Source organism: Schistocerca gregaria, chromosome 8 (genome assembly GCF_023897955.1).
Source record: "Schistocerca gregaria isolate iqSchGreg1 chromosome 8, iqSchGreg1.2, whole genome shotgun sequence".
Classification (NCBI taxonomy): Eukaryota; Metazoa; Arthropoda; class Insecta; order Orthoptera; family Acrididae; genus Schistocerca; species Schistocerca gregaria.
Window position 1 is genome coordinate 168,678,985 of NC_064927.1, and position 26,296 is coordinate 168,705,280.

The 26,296-nt window shown below is 40.0% G+C and overlaps 1 protein-coding gene across 2 annotated transcripts in view; it reads right to left on the minus strand.

Annotated features, from left to right (window-relative positions):
- Positions 1–26,296, minus strand: part of LOC126284873 (WASH complex subunit 2) — a 204,574-nt gene that overhangs the window by 89,873 nt on the left and 88,405 nt on the right. For both annotated transcript variants that reach the window (XM_049984113.1, XM_049984112.1), the window contains exons 11-12: positions 15,388–15,530; positions 5,320–5,492 (exon numbers count right to left, since the gene is read on the minus strand). In XM_049984113.1, the coding sequence (XP_049840070.1) occupies positions 5,320–5,492; positions 15,388–15,530 (316 nt within the window). The remainder of the gene's footprint in view (positions 1–5,319; positions 5,493–15,387; positions 15,531–26,296) is intronic.

A 26,296-nucleotide genomic window follows, 5' to 3' on the forward strand; every position in this document is an offset into this window, starting at 1 on the left:
ACAGGTTCGTGGTCCGGTCTGGCATGTCATTATTGTGTGCTAGGAAGTTTCAAAAGGAATTTGTTCTCAACTACATCACGGCCTATAACATGGAGTGAACTTTTCTGCCTAGTATTATAATGTATGTTTGCAGATTATTCTCATTTTATTTGTTGACTGTGGTTGGTATAAGGAAGTACACAAATTTGTAAAGTGTTCATGGGAGTTATGTGCTTAAACCACAAGGATAAATGACTGATATCAATAGTTAGTTCTGTATGATGACAAGCTTCCCAAGCATTGCTATTATTGATTGATCTTATTCTCTTGATTACACCACATACTAATTCATCCTATCAGTGGAATGCTCTGAATTAAATAGGAGGAAGAGGTTGAAAATTTAGTTACTGTCACATCTTGATGCTGAGGCGGCTGCCAAGCTGGCTGCCTGATGACAAAAAGCATGATGCTGGCCAATAATGAGTGCACTATCTGGAATGGTCTACCTTTCTACTCTACGTACCTTAACCAGTACTTGACTCTTTGAGAAGAAGTTTAACTTGTAGAAGATACTAAGAGAATACTTACAGAAAGATGAGATAGTATGCAATAAGTTGGAGTTGTCAACTAAAACAGTGCACTTTGAAAGAATCAAGCAATATATTCTCTTGTACATTCAGGAAGCTTTTGCCTTACAATCACATTCAATCAACACAGTTATGCACTGTTACATTTTTTATTTTTCAAAATTCATCTCAAAAATTCAGGTACCACCATGTGACGGCATACACAAAAACTGTCACTAAATTGTACCCATTCTGAGCTTTTGGTAAATTAATACCTCTCTATGAGGTATAATTTTGGTTACACCTGTCGATGTTCCAATCCATATACTACAGATGTTATTATCCACAATGATAGTGTCTTTCATACATGGAAGAAGTTAGCACGATGGTAGCAGTGCTAATTCATGATATTTTAGACATGACGACAGCAGCGATAGTTTCACCGTGAGATCACGCCCGCAGTGCACTTGCTTGTGTAATAGCAACACAGCACATCACCTGGCATTTGAATATCAGTGTGGGTTTGGTATGTCACTCAATGGACACGTATCAATTTACAATATTGTGAAAAGGAAAGCTGCTACTTGCTGTAAAACGGAGGTACAACAAAAAGACAGTCACAAATATAGCTTTCGGCCAGTAAGGCCTTCAACAAAACCAGATGACAAACACACACATACACACTCATGCAAACGCAACTCATACACACGACTGCAGTCTCAGGCAACCGAGGTTACACTGTCAGCAGCAGCACCTGTGCATGATGGGAGTGGTGACTGGTTGGGAGTAAGGAGGAGGCTGGGGTGGGGAGAAAAAGGGATAGCAGGGTGGGGTGGCGGACAGTGACATGCTGTCGGGGAGCATGCAGGACCGAGGTGGAAAGAGAGCAGGGCAGCTATGTGCAGTCGAGAGGTTAGACGGAGGGCAGTGTAGAGGTGTAAAGAGGGGCGACAGCGGAAAAGGACGTAAGTAGAAATATTGGGTGTGATGGAGGAATGAGGGCTGTGTCATGCTGGAATGGGGACAGAGGATGGGCTGCGTGGGACAGGGCAATGACTAACAAACGTTGAGGCCTGGAGGGTTACAGGAACGTAGAATGCATTGCAGGGAAATTTCCCCTCTGCACAATTCAGAAAATCTGGTGTTGGTGGAAAGGATACATATGGCACAGGCCGTGAAGCAGTCATTTAAATAAATGATGTCATGTTTGGCAGCGTGCTCAGCAACAGGGTGGTCCACTTCTTCCTTGGCCACAGTTTGTCGATGGGCATTCATGCAGACAGACAGCTTGTTGGTTGTCATGCCCACATAAAATGCACTACAGTGGTTGCAGCTTAGCTTTTCGATACCATGACTGGTTTCACAGGTAGCCCTGCCTTTGATAGGCTAGGTGATGTTTGTGACGGGACTGGTGTAGGTATTGGTGGAAAGACGTATAGGACAGGTCTTGCATCTAGGTCTATTACAGGGATATGAGCCATGAGGTAAGGGGTTAGGAGCAGTGGTTGTGTAGGAATGGATGAGTATATTGTGTAGATTCGGTGGATGGCGGAATACCACTGTGGGAGGGGCGAGGAGGACAGTGGGCAGGACAATTCTCACTGTGGGAGGGGTGAGAAGGACAGTGGGCAGGACAATTCTCATTTCAGGGCATGATGAGAGGTAGCAGAAACGATGGCAGGGAATGTATTAAGTTGCTCCTGTCCTGAGTGATACCGAGTTACGAGAGGAATGCTCCTCTGTGTCCGGACGGTGGGACTTTGAGAGGTGATGGGAGACTGGAAAGATAAGGCATGGGAGATTTGTTTTTGAAACAAGGCTTCAGTGAGACCCTCGGTATGTTTCCAGAGGGACCGCTCGTCATGCAAATGCAACGATCATAGGTAGCTAGTCTATATGGAAGGGACTTCTTGGCATGAAACAGGTGGCAGCTGTAGATGTTGAGGTATTGCTGGTATTTATTCGGTTTGATATGGACAGAGGTACTGGTGTAGCCATCTTTGAGGTGGAGGTCACATCACGGAAGGTGGCTTGTTGGGTTGAGAAGGACCAGGTGAAGCAAATGTGGGAGAAGTTGTTGAGGTTCTGGAGGAATGTGGATAGGGTGTCCTCACTCTCAATCCAAACTGGGAAGATGTCGCGAGAGCAGAGATTCTCTCAGTGGGGGCACAGTAGCTGGCCACAATGGGGCACCTGGGCAGTTGGGTTTAGGGACTTTGGGAAGCGTGTAGAGTGTAGGAGTGAGCAGAGAGATGGACTCTGGGGAAACGTTCGGGGCTGGGCCTAAGGATTTGAGTAGTAACTTAAGATCCTGCTGGATTTCTGTGCCAACGTTTGTAGGTGGGTGTATCTGACAGCTGGTGGGATCCTACTGTCAGATAATCCTTGCATTTCAAAACAACAGTGGTGGAGCCTTTATCTGTAGGCATATAAATGGGACATATCATGTACACACTGATGCTGTGTATTGGATTTGTGGGATGTTCAGCCACTATTAGTTTATTTTATTTTATTTATTTATTTATTTCATTTGGAGTGGTTATGCTCTTTTAAACATAGTGAACTATTATGTAGGCCCAATTCTGCAAGTTGTTTTCTGTGCAGCCTTGGAATTTATGATATGAATTTTTGCTTACATGCCATGCACAAGAGAATCACTAAACTAACCCATTTTAGTTGACTCATATGAATATTATGTACATACTGTGTTATCCTCTTTATGTTACTACAAGTTCTTTTGGTTTTCTAAGAGTTTGGTGATTTGTATAGTCATCATATATAGTTACAATTTTCCTAATGCAACTGAAGATTGAATTGTTTTCATGAAACATAGTTGTGCTCTCATTTCTTTAGAAAATAAAATTTATACAACTGTAAACAGATCTTATCAACCATGAATAATGCAAACAACAGTTGCAGACATCATATCAACAGAAACATTTGTTAAAAACAAAGATTCCAAGACTTACCAAGCGGGAAAGCGCCGGCAGACAGGCACATGAACAAAACACACAAACACACACACAGAATTACGAGCTTTCGCAACTGGCAGTTGCTTCGTCAGGAAGGAAGGAAGGAGAGGGAAAAATGAAAGGATGTGGGTTTTAAGGGAGAGGGTAAGGAGTCATTCCAATCCCGGGAGCGGAAAGACTTCCCTTAGGGGAAAAAAAGGACAGGTGTACACTCGCACACACACACACACACACATATCCATCCGCACATGTATGTGTATGTGCGGATGGATATGTGTGTGTGTGTGTGCGAGTGTACACCTGTCCTTTTTTTCCCGTAAGGGAAGTCTTTCCGCTCCCGGGATTGGAATGACTCCTTACCCTCTCCCTTAAAACCCACATCCTTTCATTTTTCCCTCTCCTTCCTTCCTTCCTGACGAAGCAACTGCCAGTTGCGAAAGCTCGTAATTCTGTGTGTGTGTTTGTGTGTTTTGTTCATGTGCCTGTCTGCCGGCGCTTTCCCGCTTGGTAAGTCTTGGAATCTTTGTTTTTAATATATTTTTCCCATGTGGAAGTTTCTTTCTGTTTTATTTACATCGTCATTAATTTGAAACATTTGTTAAGTTACACTGTTAAGAGAGACCCTAATATTTCAAGTCCAAATTTTGGGGAAAGAGTGCAGCTTTTTAATTGGGGCACAGCTTTTTCCTGAACAAATGTCAGATACCATCAATACTTCGTGTTTCTCCTGCATAGGTTCACAACTACTATAAATTTCCTCACTAAAGTAATTTTCTTGCATAGGCGTTTTATGGGATATAAACACATTATTCGATTATCAGTAAATATCTTTCACCTGACACTAAAATTCTTAGCAATCCTATGAGATAATATTTAGTAGAATTGTCATTTCTTAATTGAACACGTTGCTTTCAAATAATAGTGGCTTGTTTCATAAAGCACAGAGTGAAAAGTGTGTGGGTGTGTGTGGGTGTGTGTGTGTGTGTGTGTGTGTGTGTGTGTGTGTGTGTGTGTGTGTGTGCATTCTGAAATAATTTTCATATTCCTTTCATGTCCTTGCACTGTTGCTAACTAAGCTTCAAGCTTCTCTTCTCACTACCCACAATTTCTTTTGTTTCTCTTTCTATCATTCAATCAATGTCCTCACTGCCAACATTACACTACAGGCTGCTGCACAAATGATAAGCTTTTTGAGAGCCATTCTCAAACAACTAAGATGAAGATTGATTTCAGTCAAGTATTTTGATCGAAGAAGCCAAGTTGCCTGCATTCATGCATACCGTGCTTCTACCAGGTGGTTGACAGAGTGTTTATATGATTGTTATGTTCCAGAATTCACCTGTAACATTACCTATATAAGTTAACCACATTTCTTACATCACGATATTGGCACAACTCTGGGGGATTTGTTTAGAACGTTGTTGGCATTGTAACCTTATGATAATCTTTTGAATGAAATCAGTCAGGATATAATAAATGTGTAACACAACAGCTGTTGTGATTTCTTGTTAATATTAATAAGTTATAACTACACATTAAAACACCAGTTGCAATAGTTGGTGAAAACATAACAAACATCTGTTTCCAGTAGCTGTGTTGGATAATATTAATTGTATCATTATGCTGCAATTAGTTTCTCGTTCAGTATTTTCCACTGAATTCCAATATTTTCAGGTATTCTTTTATTTACATATCATTCACCTCTCACAGCATATTGACAATCTGATACCACATTTATAGGTGTGTAGAGAATAAAAAGAGATAGACAAAAAAGACAGGGTTCATTTCTATATAATACTCACTCTGATCTCTCTCTTGGGTGGGTGATATGGTTTGTCTCTGGTTTATTTTCTGTTATTTTTTTAGTAACTGTGTCATTGTTCCCAGATTCTTTAACATTTGATGGCAATCTGCTTATAAGCTGTGAGGCAGTTACACTCATATTTCCCAGCACTGAGACACCACCAACAGGTTTCTGAGAATAAAAAATTGGAGCATTATGTTTAATTCTAACTAAGAGACCAAACAAACTGCATGTAATAATTCTAGACTATTGAACTGTGTAATACACAAATCTAGATAACAGAATCCATACAAATTTAAGATTAAGCAAAATAGTACATGAATACACAAATCTACCGACCCCCAGACTCCGATGATACAGTTGCGGAACAGTTCAGAGAAAGTTTGAGTCTCGTAACAAATAAATACCCCACTCATACGGTTATAGTTGGTGGGGACTTCAACCTACCCTCGGTATGTTGGCAAAAATACTTGTTCAAAACCGGTGGTAGGCAGAAAACGTCTTCCGAGATTGTCCTAAATGCATTCTCCGAAAATTATTTCGAGCAGTTAGTCCACGAACCCACGCGAATTGTAAATGGTTGCGAAAACACACTTGACCTCTTGGCCACAAACAATCCAGAGCTGATAGAGAGCATCATGACTGATACAGGGATTAGTGATCACAAGGCCATTGTAGCTAGGCTCAATACCATTTCTTCCAAATCCATCAGAAACAAACGCAAAATAATTTTATTTAAAAAAGCGGATAATGTGCCACTAGAAGCCTTCCTAAAAGACAATTTCCATTCCTTCCGAACTGACTATGCGAATGTAGACGAGATGTGGCTCAAATTCAAAGATATAGTAGCAACAGCAATTGAGATATTCATACCTCATAAATTGGTAAGAGATGGAACGGATCCCCCGTGGTACACAAAAAAGGTCCGAACGCTGTTGCAGAGGCAACGGAAAAAGCATGCGAAGTTCAGAAGAACGCGAAATCCTGAAGATGGGCTAAAATTTACAGACGCGCGAAATTTGGCACGTACTTCGATGCGAGATGCCTTTAATAGGTTCCACAACGAAACATTGTCTCGAAATTTGGTAGAAAATCCGAAGAAATTCTGGTCGTATGTAAAGTACACAAGCGGCAAGACGCAGTCAAGACCTACGCTGCGCAGTACCGATGGTACTGTTATCGACGACTGTGCCGCTAAAGCGGAGTTATTGAACGCAGTTTTCCGAAATTCCTTCACCAGGGAAGACGAATGGAATATTCCAGAATTTGAAACACGAACATCTGCTAGCATGAGTTTCTTAGAAGTAGATACCTTAGGGGTTGCGAAGCAACTCAAATCGCTTGATACGGGCAAGTCTTCAGGTCCAGATTGTATACCGATTAGGTTCCTTTCAGATTACGCTGATACTATAGCTCCCTACGTAGCACTCATATACAACCGCTCGCTCACCGATAGATCTGTACCTACAGATTGGAAAATTGCGCAGGTCGCACCAGTGTTCAAGAACGGTAGTAGGAGTAATCCATTTAACTACAGACCTATATCATTGACGTCGGTTTGCAGTAGGGTTTTGGAGCATATACTGTATTCAAACATTATGAATCACCTCGAAGAGAACGATCTATTGACACGTAATCAGCATGGCTTCAGAAAACATCGCTCTTGTGCAACGCAGCTAGCTCTTTATTCGCACGAAGTAATGGCCGCTATCGACAGGGGATCTCAAGTTGATTCCGTATTTCTAGATTTCCGGAAAGCTTTTGACACCGTTCCTCACAAGCGACTTCTAATCAAGCTGCAGAGCTATGGGGTATCGTCTCAGTTGTGCGACTGGATTCGTGATTTCCTGTCAGGAAGGTCGCAGTTCGTAGTAATAGACGGCAAATCATCGAGTAAAACTGAAGTGATATCAGGTGTTCCCCAGGGAAGCGTCCTGGGACCTCTACTGTTCCTGATCTATATAAATGACCTGGGTGACAATCTGAGCAGTTCTCTTAGACTGTTCGCAGATGATGCTGTAATTTACCGTCTAGTAAGGTCATCCGAAGACCAGTATCAGCTGCAAAGCGATTTAGAAAAGATTGGTGTATGGTGTGTCAGGTGGCAGTTGACGCTAAATAACGAAAAGTGTGAGATGATCCACATGAGTTCCAAAAGAACTCCGTTGGAATTCGATTACTCGATAAATAGTACAATTCTCAAGGCTGTCAATTCAACTAAGTACCTGGGTGTTAAAATTACGAACAACTTCAGTTGGAAGGACCACATAGATAATATTGTCGGGAAGGCGAGCCAAAGGTTGCGTTTCATTGGCAGGACACTTAGAAGATGCAACAAGTCCACTAAAGAGACAGCATACACTACACTCGTTCGTCCTCTGTTAGAATATTGCTGCGCGGTGTGGGATCCTTACCAGGTGGGATTGACGGAGGACATCGAGAGGGTGCAAAGAAGGGCAGCTCGTTTTGTATTATCGCGTTATAGAGGAGAGAGTGTGGCAGATATGATACACGAGTTGGGATGGAAGTCATTACAGCATAGACGTTTTTCGTCGCGGCGAGAGCTTTTTACGAAATTTCAGTCACCAACTTTCTCTTCCGAATGCGAAAATATTTTGTTGAGCCCAACCTACATAGGTAGGAATGATCATCAAAATAAAATAAGAGAAATCAGAGCTCGAACAGAAAGGTTTAGGTGTTCGTTTTTCCCGCTCGCTGTTCGGGAGTGGAATAGTAGAGAGATAGTATGATTGTGGTTCGATGAACCCTCTGCCAAGCACTTAAATGTGAATTGCAGAGTAGTCATGTAGATGTAGATGTAGATGTAGATAACAGCATCCATATAAATTTAAGATTAAACAAAATAGTACATTATTCTGGACCACGATAAAGTAATACGGGGTGTTCAAAAAGTCTTTCCGCAGTGCCATATGATTGTTCGCCTGCCTGGGTTACTTCCCTTCAAGTGGATTCTCCGAACATTCCACTGCTTCATTTATCTCAGCCAGCATCAGTAGTAGCGTCGGTGAGTGTCGTTAAGTCTCAACATGAACATTTAAGTTTAGTTCCTTTGTTCGTTTGTTTCGTTTTTGTCACTGTTAAAATGCTAACCACTGAAGAACGTGTGTTTTTAATCGAACAAGTGTTTAAAGCTGGCAGTAAATACACAGTTTCAGTTCGTCAAACATTTAATTCACTTTTATCAGAGGCAACACTCCCACATCACGATACTGTGCGAGATTTGATTAACAAATTTCAAAGTACGGGTTCAGTGAAAGATGCAGTGAGAAGTGGTTGTCCTAGCGTTTTGTCTTAGGATAAACTACTTGATATTTCCGATAAAATGTGCACGAGTCCAACCAAGTCAGTAAGAAAACTCGCCCATGAAATCAATGTTAGTGTTGGAACGGCCCACACAGCTGTACAGAAAAAATTAGAACTTTTCCCATATAAAGTGACTCGTGCAAAACCTAAAAGATACTGATCATGGGAAGAGACTGCATTATTGTCAATGGCTCAAAAATTTCGTACAACAAAATGGAAGAGATATTCGTAATGAAACGTTTTTCACTGATGAGGCATGGTTTCATTTAACCGGGTACATAAACTTGCAAAATTCTCGTATGTAGAATACTGCAAATCCATTGTGTATTCGTGAGGAACCACTTCATTCTACGAAAATAGGAATTTGGATTGCAATTTCTGGACGTCGGATTATGGATCCCATATTTTTCAACAAAACAATAAATGCACAACAATACTGCAGTGATATTCTGTGCCCATTCATAGGAGAACGCGTGTTAAGTGAAATACTTAACAGTTTTTTCAGCGAGATGGTGCAACCGTGCATACAATTTACATTTCAGTTTCACTGCTTGCATAATTTCACAGGGACTTTGCCTGACCTAACACCACCTGATTTTTTCTTCTGGGGTGCAGCGAAAGCAACTGTCTATAAAAACCATCCAAAATCCATCAATGAATTGAAAACTGCAATATCCACTTTCACTGCTTCTGTTCCAGAAGAAATGTTACAGCTTGTGTTTGTAAAAAATGATTAGATGAGCTGAATTGTGTATTCAACAACAGGGGGGACACTTTCAACATTTAATGTGAAAATTTGTAAGTAAAAATGAATATTCAATAAATTAATAACTTGTATTTCACCGAGCTTCATTTCGGTATATTCACTACAGCATGCGTGGCTAACAATCATACGGCACTGCGGAAAGACTTTTTGAACACCCCGTATAATATGAGCATACAAGAATACAGAAAGAATGACCAGACTAACCCACAATCGGCACAAAAAATTCCTGCTTAGGGGAATACTCACTGTCTCCGAGACAACAGTTTACCTGCTTCAACTGCTTCGACACCGGCGATTTCGTAGCACTAGTTTCAGACAACACAACTTTGTTCCACCAAACAATGGAAAGTCCAGTGTGGAATAAATAATGACAATATTACTAAAAAAGATAAGATTCCCACTTACCATATAGAGGAGATGTTGTGTCATAGACAGACACAACGAAAGACTGCTCTACAGATAAGCTTTTGGTGAAAAAGCCTCCTTCTGAACTAGAAAACACACACACACACACACACACACACACACACACACACACACACACACACACAAGCAATGTCTCCGACCACTGTGGCTACACTGCCCATCTGGTGCAGTTGTAATACCTGCAGTCCAGCTACAGCGGCCAGACACAATGGTCATGCATGAGTATGTGCATGTGCATGTGCATGTGCATGTTCATGTTCTCTCTTTCTTCCGTTCTTCTATTCCATAACTAGGTGTTATGGCCAAAAGCTTGCCCGAATATCAATCTTTGCCTTGTGTCTGTGTGCAACAGAATGTCTCCTCTATATGATGAGTAGCAATCTAAATTTTGCATAATACTGTCGCCAACTGTGTTCCATTACATACAAGATACTACATATTAGACAAATATGTGTTAAGCACATTAGGGAGGGAGGGAGGAATCAGTTTTGTTGACACATTTTAACTAGCATCCAAGGAGGATTCCATTACCCAACATCCCCAGGAAACATCTACTGGAGAAACTGCTGCGTGTCTTTTGAACATGATCTTGTTAGTTCTCCCATTATGATACCAAGCTTTTATTAAGTTTGATATCAACAACAGTTTATACCAAAAGTGTTTTTAAAAGACATATTCAGACTTTGAATGTTATAGAATAGTCATGGAAGTTTGGTAACTTACAATCTGCACATGTCCAGTTAATTCCCCATAATTTTAAAAGCCATAATCCTTCTTATGTCCTCCACTTCATTCTCACATTTTCAGAAAAAACTGTAGTGCAGTTATCAAAATTCTCCCCAATCATTTCTTCTAAATCAGCTTTACACTCATACCGAGACAATTCTGTTTAAATCTATGATGCACTTCAAGCTCTTACAAAGTTGGCCTAAATCAAACAATGGAAAGTCCAGGATGATATGACAATATTCTGGAAAAGACAGACTGCTTCTCACAACATAGAAAAGTTGTTGAGTCAGCCATATGTGGGCATGGAAAGTAACAAGCTGTCTGTTCTCATGAATGGACACCGCCAAACTGTGGCCAAGATACATATGAACCATACAGTTGCTGAACATTCCATGCAACATGGTGTGCTTCACTTTAATGATTGTTTCACAGTCTCTTTCCACCAACACCAGTTTTTCCTAGAATTCTCCCTACAACACATTATTCCTGTAATCCCCCCTTTCCTTTTCCCTCCCCCACCCTCAGTCCCAAAGCACACTATGCCCTGTCAACCATCTGCCTTTCCACCTTGCTGCTCCCTCTCAAATGCTACACAAATCTTTTACCTCACCAACACACTTATGTGTATCCTTTGCAGCTCTCTGCTTCTATCAAGTGCTCCCCCCCTCCTCCCCCCCCCCCCCACACACACACACAAAACCAATTCATCCTCCAAATGCTGCACCTAACAACCCTATCCCTTCCTTACATCATCTCTTCACGCTTCCCCAGCAGCACAAGCATCTTCCATCATGCCTAAACTGCTATTCCTTTCCTTCCTTACCCAATCCATGCCTAATCATAATTCTTACACCCATTACCCACCCCAAGCTATTAGACTGCTGTTCACATCTGATGAGTAGCATGCTGTCCTTTCCACATCATTGTCACGCATAGTTAGGCAACAATGCAAAACACTGAAGATTTGCCTCACTGTCATCACCCTTTGTCAATGTCACCAGTTACACTGTCATTGCTATCCCAAGAGCAGAACTATGTGTTGCCTTTTTCTTTGGAAGCTGCTAAGAGGGATGTGTTGACCAGAGAAATGCAAGCATCTCCACACAATCAATTTGCATCTTCCGTAACATGGTATAACAAGTATAGCAAGTACAACTTATTCTTTCTTTCTTTCCTACAGTGAATTTAAACACAAATGGGAACAAGTTCTGAATAAATGTCCTGGAATATTATAAAGATGATGACAATGCAAAAAAAAAAAAGTTACCTTAAATAAGAGTAAGGGATGGGATAGGAAGTCAACTGAAATTTTCCTTTCCCTTTTCTTTGTATGTAAGAGTTCCAAGAGAAGTATTGGCAGTTCGATGGAAGCTTTGCAGATCATCCACTTATTCATGAAATTTATACTGAAATGGTTGTTTGAGAAAATAAATTTATTGTAATATTAGTTGTCTCTTGATTATTACTGAATATATATGTTTTTGAACTTTGGATTCTGATGGACATTTAGACAGAATTGTGGGAATGGAAAAAAAATGAATTGATAATTTTAAATATAAAAGAATTCTGTACAATGGGATGACTAAGTTTAAAGTGAAACAGAGAATTTATGGAATTTAGGTTATTTTCTTCACTTAAATGAAAACAATGTATTGTTCTGTCATTCTAATTATAAATAAAGGTGAGAACCATCAGATAGTGTACCTAGATATATTACAACAATTTTTTGATATCACAGATCGATGAAGATGACCAAGAATGAAATGTTTACTTCATACAAGATGGTGCACCACCCCATTACCTGGCTGATGTGAGGGATTTTCTCAGTGACCGCTTTCCAAGTCAACGGATTGCCCATGATGTGCCAATTTTGTGGCCCCTACGTTCCCCAGACTTGATACCACTCTATTTTTTTTAAATGGGGATTTATCAAGGATATCACGTTTGTCCCTCATGTGCCAGCTTCTCTACCTGAACTCAGAGCAAGAATTTATGCCACCACTGTGCAAGTTACACCTACAGTGAGTCTGGCAAGAAATTGACTTCCGATGAGATGTATGCAGGATAACCAATGGAATCCACATACAACATCTTTAATTTAAGGTAAAAAATCTTGATGTGTTTCCCTACAAAATGAAACTAAACCCAGCTCTGTATCTTCTTTCAATAAATTTATTTGAATATTTAAATTTGTAAAGTTCTTTTTGAAACACCCTGTATGTCAATAAGGATAGAAGCACATTGCAATGCAGTGTAGCTGGAAGGTACTGTAAGTTACCTAGCATCAGATTTTGATTTCACAGATGAGCACTTTCGAAAAGACCACCTTTAATTTTTGTTAATGTTTTGATTTTAGTGCATTGTTCAATTATTTCTTCAGTTTCATATGCCTTATTTTTTTAATTCCCCACTCCCCTTGAACGTACATCCACAAATTTTCATATATCTGCGAGGAGTGAAAAACTTTTGTTGAGTAGTTTACGTTTCTGCCAGTTGTGGAAGCTACTGGTGCTCATTAAACTTTCTTACTTCCTCCAAGTTAGCTGGTGATTCTTTTACACCCTTACATTTTTTATTATTTTATTTTTTATTTTGACAAGGCATTCACCATTTGTGTTTCCCATCAGTTGTCATGCTCCTTTATACTCCCTGCACAATTAACATGGGGTGCACCCAATGACATTTCAGGCAAAGCAGAAAAAAGCCAGATACCCTTTCACTCCCCCCTCCCCCCAATGGCATCTGACATCCTGATACACACTCAGAGTCACAGCAGTTTTAAAGGAATGAGGAACTTAGTCCATGTTTCAAACAGTCCCTGGTTTCAGAAAGTTGTGAAATTTGGTAAGCTTCAAAAAAGGAACACTGATGAACAATGACTTTCTGGCTGCTTTGTGAATGGGATTTATGGTTGTCTTGTTAAATGCTGGACTCACACAACAAGGCAAGCATCACAATATTTTGTAAATGCCAGTATACTTTCTATTTTATCTAATTTTGCTTTACTGAAGGTTTGTCTTTACAGATGTCACATCATTTAGAATACGACATCTGCGTCAAATGGCCATTAATCTTTATCCTAGAATATATACGAGCATGAAGCATTATCTTCATAAGATAGCACTATTGCTTATATAAGACATGATGTCTCAAACATGACACACATTTTAAAACTGGTAAAGAACTGAATCAATCACAATTGAGCAGTGTTCCATAAATGTGGTATTCGTCTGCACGCTGCTTACGAACTAAAAACACAGCATCTTTTTGACTATTAACATTACAGCGGAACATTACAAGTGCAGTACCAAATGCTTCACAGCTTAACAGCATCTGTCATATGTAGAATTAGGAGTACTGATTTGTTGATAGTTTAATAAGAGGTAACTTTATAAATTGGCATTTTCATGTGCACAGTTGTGAACAACTTTTTGATGGGCTCCCATTTTAGCTTGGATAGCAATTATGGTAATAATTATGTCCAGCATACATTCCGTAGGATTATAATAGAATTAAAGTAGCATGTGTGATGGGACTGTACTGAATACTTTCTTTTCATTCTGGCTGCTGCACACTGCTGATACCTCCAACAGCAATAATCACTTAGTAAAACTGCACAGAGAAAGACTTATACTCACACAGCCTTCCATCAACACACTGCCAGTACTATGCTCAAAACAAAGAAACATTTCCCACACAAAGCCCATAATGCTTAATCTTTCTTCACAATACAATATACACCAATATCACTCAGCAGGCCTCTTCATTAGTCACACCACTGTTAGACACAAATGGCATACAGTAACTCAGCAACTGATCAGTCACTGAAACTTGTTTATTGCCGAACGTAATTACCAATTTTGGCTGACAATGGCCATCCGCAAATCATAAAATACATGCTGTGGTTCAATCCTACCACTGGGGAAACCACATTGTCAAGTTTTCACAGTGATGGGATTGAACCACAGTATGTATTTCATAAATGCTGAAGCCAGATGAAAATGGTAGTTTTGCTTGAAATTGGTGAGATGCTGCAATAAATTATTTTTAAAACAATCAATCACTATAGCCTTCAAAATGATTAATATGTTTTAAAACAAGATCCATCACTATCTCGTTGCATTCTACAGAAATGAAAGATAGAAGCAACACCGATAGCAGTACCAAAGGAACACATTACCAGATTACTCACATTTTTGGTTAAGATTATGATACATGAAAGTTCTCATATTTGTGAAAGATGATTTCATAAAAATAAATAAATAAAATAAAATTACTAGTATGTGCCTATATAGATCTTTCAGTTGCTTATTTGTATCCCAACTTGCCAATGATCTCTCAGTTTTACGTCTTTCTAGCAACTGTTCCAGTGTGCTGGAGTGTTTTTGGTAATTAATGTACACATTGACAAGAGGAGCTGATTACAAACTGCATGTTAATAATCATAGGTTCATGAGTACAGGGCACAATTTCTGTTTTTAATGTGTACTGTGTCAAAAGTTATAACAAAAATAAAGTAAACCAATACCACACACAAAAGAGATTTAATTTAACAGTTTTTTTTAAAAAAACAGTGTATAATATTAACCAGAAATTTTCTTGGTGAGCACATTTTTCTGTATGGTATGTTCCTATCTTCAACTTATAAAAATAAAAATATCACATGAAAACTTTTAAAAAATAATAAAACTATCAGAACGCTAACTGTGACATCTACTTAGTGTCATGTTGCAGGACAGAACACTCTTTATATCTTTTTTTTTTTTCAGAACGTTAAAGAAAAAAATTGCTACCAAGTCATCTTTTTTCTCGATAACGTACCTTTACAGGTGCCACCTGCGCAATGGATTCTTTAGCAATAGCATTTTCTTTGACATTCTTCTTTTCATCAGCTGGTGCAAAGAGACCAGCCTCCTTTGGAACAGTACTTTGCACCGTGTTCGAAGTTGAGTTATAGTCAAAATCTAAAACAAGTGTCAGCAAAGTGGTGATTTGTAAGTCAATGTCAAAAAACTCAATAAAAGCAAATTATAAAGTCTTAAAGGATTTTGTGGCATTAGTTTATCATAAACGAACTCAACATCGTATGTAATGGTGGCAGCAAGTCTTTCTGTTAAGGTCACCTTCAATCAAACATCTACTTGATTCACTCTGAAACGGGTTTCAGTGTCTGTTCACTATATAATATAAAATAGATACTGCTTGAGAATTATGAATCCATAAATGTGCTTAATTATCTACTGGTGTATGTGAAAATGACTTCATTCTCTATTCTGAAGACTGAAATTGTGCATCAGAATATGGGAAGGAAGGAAGGAAGATCAAGAGTTTGATGTCCTGTTGGTAGGTTGGCCATTAGAGACGGAGCACAAGTTGAGATGACAAAAGAATGGGGGAGAAAATCAGCCATGCCTTTTTCAAAGGAACCACCTCTGCATTTGCCTGGGGAAATCACAGAAAATCTAAATCTGTATGGTCAGACAGGGATTTGAAACATCATCGTCCTGAGAGAGAGTCTAGTGTGCTAATCACTGCATCACATCGCTCAGTTGGAGACAGGAGATTATTCACCACAAATTGAGGTGCACACCGAAACAAGATATAAAACAAAATTTGTCCTGCAAATATCAAGCCAGTGGAAATATAACAAGATGACACACAACAATAAAATATATCCAAATAAATGACAATGTGTAATTTGTGCTTACTCTGCAAAAAAAAGTAGAACTTCTGTTTTAAATTTTATTTGAAGCTGGAATACAAATATGCAGATGACAAAAAACACACGTAGAGCTTCACAGCAAAATACGGATACCTATAAAAATAATATCTGATACCATTCTAGGGTATGATCTCAATAGGACTGGTGCAGATGTAATGGTCATTTCATATCCTACCACCATTTCAAGATGTTGTTGTTGTGGTCTTCAGTCCTGAGACTGGTTTGATGCAGCTCTCCATGCTACTCTATCCTGTGCAAGCTGCTTCATCTCCCAGTACTTACTGCAACCTACATCCTTCTGAATCTGCTTAGTGTAATCATCTCTTTATCTCCCTCTACGATTTTTACCCTCCACACTGCCCTCCAATGCTAAATTTGTTATCCCTTGATGCCTCAGAACATGTCCTACCAACCGATCCCTTCTTCTGGTCAAGTTGTGCCACGAACTTCTCGTCTCCCCAATCCTATTCAACACCTCCTCATTAGTTACGTGATCTACTCATCTAATCTTCAGCATTCTTCTATAGCACCACATTTTGAAAGCTTCTATTCTCTTCTTGTCCAAACTATTTATCGTCCACGTTTCACCTCCATACATGGCTACACTACATACAAATACTTTCAGAAATGACTCTATAACACTTAAATCAATACTCGATGTTAAGAAATTTCTCTTCTGCAGAAACACTTTCTTTGCCATTGCCAGTCTACATTTTATATCCTCTCTACTTTAACCATCATTAATTATTTTGCTCCCCAAATAGCAAAACTCCTTCACTACTTTAAGTGTCTCATTTCCTAATCTAATTCCCTCAGCGTCAACCGACTTAATTCGACTACATTCCGTTATCCTCATTTTGCTTTTGTTGATGTTCATCTTATATCCTCCTTTCAAGACACTGTCTATTCCATTCAATTGCTCTTCCAAGTTCTTTGCTGTCTCTGACAGAATTACAATGTCATAGACGAACCTCAAAATATTTATTTCATCTCCATGGATTTTAATACCTACTCTGAATTTTTCTTTCGTTCCCTTTACTGCTGGCTCAATATACAGGTTGAATAACATTGGGGAGAGGCTACAACCCTGTCTCACTCCCTTCCCAACCACTGCTTCCCTTTCTTGCCCCACGACTCTTAGAACTGAAATCTGGTTTATGTACAAATTGTAAATAGCCTTTCCCTCTCTGTATTTTACCCCTGCCACCTTTAGAATTTGAAAGAGAGTATTCTAGTCAACACTGTCAAAAGCTTTCTCTAAGTCTACAAATGCTAGAAACATAGGTTTGCCTTTCCTTAATCTTTCTTCTAAAATAAGTCGTAAGGTCAGTATTGCCTCATGTGTTCCAACATTTCTACGGAATCCAAACTGATCTTCCCCGAGGTCAGCTTCTACCAGTTTTTCCATTCGTCTGCAAAGAATTCACATTAGTATTTTGCAGCTGTGTCTTATTGGTTGGCTTCTACCAGTTTTTCGATTCGTCTGTAAAGAATTTGCATAGTATTTTGCAGCTGTGTCTTATTAAACTGATAGTTCGGTAGTTTTCACATCTGTCAACACCTGCTTTCTTTGGGATTGGAATTATTATACTCTTCTTGAATTCTGAGGGTTTTGCCTGTCTCATACATCTTGCTCACCAGATGGTAGAGTTTTTGTCCGGAATGGCTCTTCCAAGACTGTCAGGAGTTCTAATGGAATGTTGTGTACTCCCAAGACCTTGTTTCGTCTTAGATCTTTCAGTGCTCTGAGAAGTTCTTCACGCAGTATCATATCTCCCATTTCATCTTCATCTACATCCTCTTCCATTTCCATAAGATTTTCCTCAAGTACAGCACCCTTGTATAGACCCTCTATATACTCCTTCCACCTTTCTGCTTAACGAATCTGACATGATGGAGGCAACTTTTTTTATGACCGCTAAAAATGCTTTCATCCTACATAAAGCAAAAAGATATAATCAAGACAAAGGAGTATTTGACAAATTTTCTTCTGTAATAAAAGAGTGTACAAAATCAGCATAGGAAAAACAAAACTACTCAGTGGAAAGCGCTCAATAAAAGAAACAGTCACACTGTGCATGTCAAAGTGTTTTAAATTCTACCATACATTGGCAAATTATTTTTAAAAACAGTAATAATAATCTGCACTAAAGATTTTCACTACAATGCACTTAAACTTAATAATGTTTATATGCTAAATTTATAGTAAGTTTATTTTATTTTTTAACTAAATTAAAAAAGAACCCTTCTACTTCCTAAATTGGTTTTAATTTTTGTACATAATGTTATGAGAATGAAAAGGTAGATATTAAAGAAATGCCGAAGATAATTATGATTCTGTGACATGCATGCTGCAAAGGGTATAGAACTCAATTTGTTAACAAAATTTCACAATTTGTCAGCATGTACCCACACAAAAAATTGATAAACACATTACATTTACAAAAAAACTGATGTTCCATATCGTGAGATACTGTTGTTGTTATTGTGGTCTTCAGTCCTGAGACTGGTTTGATGCAGCTCTCCATGCTACTCTATCCTCTGCAAGTTGCATCCGTGACTTATTAAACTGACTGTTCAGTAATTTTCACATCTGTCAGCACCTGCTTTCTTTGGGATTGGAATTATTATATTTTTCTTGAAGTCTGAGGGTATTTCGCCTGTCTCATACATCTTGCTCACCAGATGGTAGAGTTTTGTCAGGACTGGCTCTCCCAAGGCCGTCAATAGTTCTAATGGAATGTTGTCTTCTCCTGGGGCCTTGTTTCGACTCAGGTCTTTCAGTGCTCTGTCAAACTCTTCACACAGTATCATATCTCCCAAGAGAGGCTAAGCTTTCACACAATGTTTATATTTTTTTGCAAGTTACATTTTAAGATACACAACACAAGTGTACCAGTAAAATTTCTAACGACGGCATAAATATCTCATCTTCTGGGCTCAAAATTCTTCTAAATGGCTTGTCATCAGAGTTGATTTTTAAATGAGAGTCAAATGCTCTGTGGTTTAAGAAATTCATCATACATTCTTGCACATAGTTCAACTTGCGTCACAGGAAATTTACTTTGAAAGTAAAGCTTTTCAAACCACGATTCACAATATTTTCCCGCGGCCTACACTCCTGGAAATGGAAAAAAGAACACACTGACACTGGTGTGTCAGACCCACCATACTTGCTCCGGACACTGCGAGAGGGCTGTACAAGCAATGATCACACGCACAGCACAGAGGACACACCAGGAACTGCGGTGTTGGCCGTTGAATGGCGCTAGCTGCGCAGCATTTGCAAACCGCCGCCGTCAGTGTCAGCCAGTTTGCCGTGGCATAAGGAGCTCCATCGCAGTCTTTAACACTGGTAGCATGCCGCGACAGCGTGGACGTGAACCGTATGTGCAGTTGACGGACTTTGGGCATGCGGGAGGCCGGGTGGACGAATTGCTCAACACGTGGGGCGTGAGGTCTCCACAGCACATCGACGTTGTCGCCAGTGGTCGGCGGAAGGTGCACGTGCCCGTCGACCTGGGACCGGACTGCAGCGACGCACAGATGCACGCCAAGACCGTAAGATCCTATGCAGTGCCGTAGGGGACCGCACCGCCACTTCCCAGCAAATTAGGGACACTGTTGCTCCTGGGGTATCGGCGAGGACCATTCGCAACCGTCTCCATGAAGCTGGGTTACGGTCCCATACACCGTTAGGCCGTCTTCCGCTCACGCCCCAACATCGTGCAGCAAGCCTCCAGTGGTGTCGCGACAGGCGTGAATGGAGGGACGAATGGAGACGTGTCGTCTTCAGCGATGAGAGTCGCTTCTGCCTTGGTGCCAATGATGGTCGTATGCGTGTTTGGCGCCGTGCAGGTGAGCGCCACAATCAGGACTGCATACGACCGAGGCACACAGGGCCAACACCCGGCATCATGGTGTGGGGAGTGATCTCCTACACTGGCCGTACACCTCTGGTGATCGTCGAGGGGACACTGAATAGTGCACGGTACATCCAAACCGTCATCGAACCCATCGTTCTACTATTCCTAGACCGGCAAGGGAACTTGCTGTTCCAACAGGACAATGCACGTCCGCATGTATCCCATGCCACCCAACGTGCTCTAGAAGGTGTAAATCAACTACCCTGGCCACCAAGATCTCCGGATCTGTCCCCCATTGAGCATGTTTGGGACTGGATGAAGCGTCGTCTCACGCGGTCTGCACGTCCAGCACGAACGCTGGTCCAACTGAGGCGCCAGGTGGAAATGGCATGGCAAGCCGTTCCACAGGACAACATCCAGCATCTCTACGATCGTCTCCATGGGAGAATAGCAGCCTGCATTGCTGGGAAAGGTGGATATACACTGTACTAGTGCCGACATTGTGCATGCTCTGTTGCCTGTGTCTATGTGCCTGTGGTTCTGTCAGTGTGATCATGTGATGTATCTGACCCAAGGAATGTGTCAATAAAGTTTCCCCTTCCTAGGACAATGAATTCACGGTGTTCTTATTTCAATTTCCAGGAGTGTATTAGAAATAGTTTCATTTCAGCAGTTGCCGGATAGTGCCAGGTAAAAGGGGCCACCACACTTGCGCAGCTACGATGATGTAGGAAGCCCATATGTTCATACGTGTAAAACATTAAAAGATCTTACATTATGTCATAAAAGAAACAAGGCATCAAAGGATACTCCACAAGCATCGGAATTTCGAGAACAACACTAAAATGTGAACATTTAAAGTGCGTACTTAAAGTGCACATTCGTATGTCCAGCAGATTCCCAATGAAGTAGGCCTCCGCCTGATATTAAGCCTGCCCCCCCCCCCCCCTCCCCCTCTTTTTAATAAAAAAAATCAAATTTTCAATAATATGTTCATTTTGTAGCGCATATCTTTCTGAAGAGTCTGATACATAAAACGTGTGCTCGCGGAAACGTAAGACATATTATTTGGTCTTAAGTGTTCCAAAGTGCAGTGCCATGCCTCTTCACATAGCATTCTGCTAATGCACATTACTGTATGTCGCTCTGTGGAATTGAAATGTGTATATTTTGTAATGGATGCCATCAAACTATATTCAGGATAGTCGAAATTCATATGTCCTGTGGTGCCTCTCCTGCTCAGCTGGCCTGACATCCTACCCCTCTCTTTAAGAAATAAAAAAGAAAACTCACAATTAATATTGGATGGGATTATTTGTAATCGGGAGAACAATAACTCTTCAGAAAAATTGCTCTCTTTACTGCCTATTAGCTAATAACTTGCTGTATGTGTTACATAAAATTATATGTAGGACACATAAAACCAGTAAAGACAGGAGACAAGCAAGACAATACACATTTCTTCAATCCTTAGCTCCTAGCATTTTTTTCTCTTCAATCTTGCTACAGCTTTACATGGCATGCTTTCCTTTCTGCGAAAGAGTCTATAGCCTCATCAAAGTTCGTCAAATGTTTTGATACAAAAAAATGGAAATGTCACTGTCTAATGCTAAAAAAGCTGTTAGTACAAATAGTACCCAAAACTGATATGGTTTCTCAATCTGATTACGTCTATTCTGTCACTGTCTACTAGATAAAACAAAATAGACCTCTCTAATATTGCAGCAATTATAACAGACACCAAATAAACAAGACTTTTTGCACAAATGGTCATTTTTGTAACACAACAGAACGTAATTCACAAAAAACCAATATCAAATACCTATTAGGCCAACTACAAGCAAAAAGTTTTATGTTAGGAAATAGTTTCACATTTCATTCATACGCTCTAGTAAGCATGAGATCGAAAAGTAGTAGTACGAAATATTTATATAATTTTGGAATCGTCATTTTCTTCCATAATTTGTGTGATTTCCCCACTTCTTTTCCTTCCTTGTTCTAGCAAACAATCTTGTCATCAGTAATTCTGTAACTACTCTTGGCATTGCCAAAACTTATTCGTTAGTAACTTCACTAACCCTGCCAGAATCACCGGTTTGGTTATCCCGCAATTATTCTCCGGTTAGGCATTGTTACATGTTCGTGCGACGCATTTTCCGCATTACTTTCAGAAAAGATAATACGTAATCTTTCTTACCTGTTATTCCTGTTAGTCATTTATTTCCACTCTGTTAGTCTGAATCTATGGATTTCGCTAGTAATTATAACAACACTGATCTTTCACAAACCTAATCAACCACATAATCAGACAGCAATTGGCATTCATCCACTTGCTTTACTACACTCAGCTAGTATAGCCCCATCCCCTTTCGTCTGCAGGAAAGTTTATTTCTAGATGCAACGAGAATTCCCCTTACAAAGACATCGCATACACCATGCATCACTCAAAAATCAACTTATGATTCATTCAGGAAGAAACTTTTAGTGTGTTCAAAAATGTTCAGAAACCAACAGGGATGCGTTTCAAAATCATATGAATAATCGATAGATGAACATGCACTGGATGCTTGCTACCAGTGACAGATACCTCAGTTTGCACAAACCCTCCCCCCCTCCCCCCTACTCCTACTTCCAGGAAGCTGAGCATGCATGAATCTGGCAGCTTGGGCGCATCAGTAGAATTTTTCCCAGCAACATCTAGCTGCTGCTCGCTGCAGCTGCTTACTCAGCCAACAGCTACATTTCTGTTGCCAGAAGCAGGAGAAGGTACTAAACATATGCGACTTAACTGTGCATGAGCCCACTTCTAAGTGTTGAAATGAATCTAATGGAAACAGTTGTGACATCATGCTCATCAGAGGCAATTTTTTCTCATGTAGCATTGCATAGTCTTCCTAAAGCCTATGACACATTTTGCTGTTGGCACATGCTTGCACCTGTATAAGCACTGCATTGTTTTGTTGTGTATGGTACATTTCCTTTGCAATTCATGTTTTATTTTCGTTTTTTTTTTTTTTTCTCTCTCATTCATGTTTTAGTGCTGCAGTATTATTCTGCAGAAGACAGATACAGTAATATTCTTTGTTAGAGTATCGGTTCTCCCCAGTCATAATTACAAAAATTTAACTGAAGCCTAAAACAATGAAAAACTCCCATGTTTTCCCGTTTTCTCCCAGATGAAAAAATTCCCACATTTTTCCCCGAATCTCCCGGTTGTACCGGGTCGTTCACACCTTGCATGAGTATCAGTGATATCCAGACAGCAGCTAGTGTATATAAGCCCGCACCAACAGCCCACTGGCCACACCAGTGTGAGGGTTTATGTCTAGGGGTGAGGAGAGGGTATGAGATTGGAATAGCAGAACACTCTGCAATGGATCCCAGAACGATGGGCTTGGGTAGCCAATCCAAGAAGACCATCCGAGGTCTGCAGGGGTGATGAAAGTGACAGACAGCATGCCAGAGGCAGCAGACTACACAGATAAAATAGGGATGAGCAAAGGTGGGAGTGGAGGAAGCATTTCTGCCTCCACAAGCTCGCACACCATCCTCCTGTCAGCTACGAACTGTTGAGTGTGGGCAGGGGTCGTACTGGGACATGGGGTAAAGATGAGAGTCATGGCTGGTGGTGAGTCTGGTACCTGAGACAGGTGCTGGAGACGGCAACAGGATGGTGGTGGCATTTGTATCTGTGTTTGTGGAAGGAGCTGACTGTGATGACAAATGAGATAGATGGGCCTGGCTGCAACATCAAGCAACTGATAAACCTACGCACCCCCCCTATGTGTCTGACAAAATCACACAGGTGTCGGCCAATATGTTGTGCAGGAGATGTGTAAGGCTGCATTGGTAAACATTGTCTGCACGTCCTGCTGCATCTGTGTCTTGAAGGTACGGATGCACTGGAGGCAGAGTGAAAGGGGGCCACAGTCAGGTGTACAATGCCATTTCAAAAAGCTGTTTAGTAATTTGAGTAGTCTTATCTGTTTCTCACATGACTGGACAAAAAAGTATAATCAATAAGTAAAATGGTGTGTTTCCAATTATTGGGCATTAATACTAATTACAAATTAAGATTTGTAATATGAAGGAGGATTGATAAATTCCATTAAAAATTATAAATTTTATTCACAAAAAGCCTTTATCTGTAAATTGTAAACTTTCATGGTCGGAAATATCACAATTAATAAAATGTTCTGACCTATTACACTGTGGTCGAATGGATTTCAAATAAAAACCCAACTTTTCTCTCCATCTGCAGAGAACATTTTCAAGGGAAAGCGTAGCTTCTCGAGTATCAATTCACACCCTGGCTTGCTACTGACTGTATTAAAATTCCATAAAAGCGTGCATAAATGGAATTTTGTTGCAATCAGTGGCGAGTCAGGGTGAGAATTTAACACTCAATGGTATGATCCCACTTGAAAATATCCTCTGCAGATGATGACGAAATGTTTCGTTTTAATGAGAAAGCATGGGCATAATAGCCCATAACATTTCATTAGTTGTGGAACCTTTATTTATTTCCACAATCTCCATCAAGTTCAATGTAATTAGTTAATCAAGACTTACATTTTTTTTTCTCTTAAATATTTGTTTTCATTTGTATATAATGCTCAATTGCATTGAAGCTCACCTTCAACAGATGAAAATTTCTTTCAAACATTTACCCAAAATTATGAATAGCAAAAAGTTATACAGAAATAATATGTGGAAGATGTGGGATGGCTAATTACACCGAGAAACAAATTAAACAGTTATTTTTTCCAAATGCTGTAACTGTCTCTCACTGCAAAATAGAAGTTTGAAGTTTGTGCAAAAGTGCCTATAAAATTCCTCTGTAATAGTCCAAAAGTGTGGTGCCCTACAATATCACCCTTGGGCTCAGGAATGCTTCACACAGCGAGGTGTTGACACATGCAGGAAAAAGATCAGAGCTAAGAAGCTCATGTGGCATAAAACTTTCCAGTCCAATTTTTCTACTCACTGCATTCTCTCTCTCTCTCTCTCTCTCTCTCTCTCTCTCTCTCTCTCTCTCTCTCTCTCTCTTTTAAATAAAATGCAATAGCAGGGCACTTGACAACTATTTTCTTTTACACTAACTTTTGAAACTACATAAGGTATTTTTGTTTATGACTGTTTATACCTTTTTTCTGTATGGTACTTCTTAAAATATTCTCCTGGAGGAAGTCCACGATTCCTCTTGCGTGTTGTGCAGCAGAATATAGTTTCTCTTCTTCCTCCTTTTTCCTTGCATTTGTTAGAAACCATGCAATCCTTTGCTGATTTTTTTTCTTTTTTTTAAAATTTTGCACTATAAAATGCACCTTGTCATTTAGTCTCTCCTTGAATACAGACAATGATGGTCTTCTTCTCTTCTTTGAATTTGTATTTCTCATCTGGCACACTAGCTGTCTGTTTAGATTTTTTTTCTATAGGAAAGATGGGTCTGCAGTTGCTCTCCACATAAGTTCTTGCCTACTGAGTGAAGAATATAATTGTTACCTACAGCAACTTCAATCAGTCAGAAGAATAATTTTTTCCACCTCCTGTGCAATCATACTGTAAAACCATAGCAATCACAGTACTCATCAGCCTCACCCACTCCTCCCATAAGCTTCAGGTGTACCAAAATAACAGTGAGTTTCAGGAACTCCACAAGCTCTTTCTTCCTATAACCAGTAATCAATTGGGCCTGAGAACCAAAGAATGTACTCAACATTGCCACTAACCTCTCATCATGGAATGAAAGAAACATTTTTCGTAACAGGAAAGTAGCAGGCAGTGTGAAGTTAATCTGCTGGAGCAATACCTGAAAGCTCACTCCAGGAGCCAACAGAGAAGACGGATGTGCCCCATACTGGCAGACAAAGGAGGCATGAGATGGGTGGCCAGGCATCGTATCCACTGAGGAGAACATTACATCAGTATCACAATGGTAGTTCAGCAGCTTCTCCACAGAGATTCTAAGGTACCAGTGGCCAAACGGATGCCACGATAGAGGATTGTATTTAGACAGCATATGATAGATGGATTTGTAGATGCATAAACAGAACACTAATAGTCTAGTTTTGAACAGACAAGAGATCAGTACAAACAGAGGAAAACACTGACAATGTACAGCGGACAGCTATTGATGACA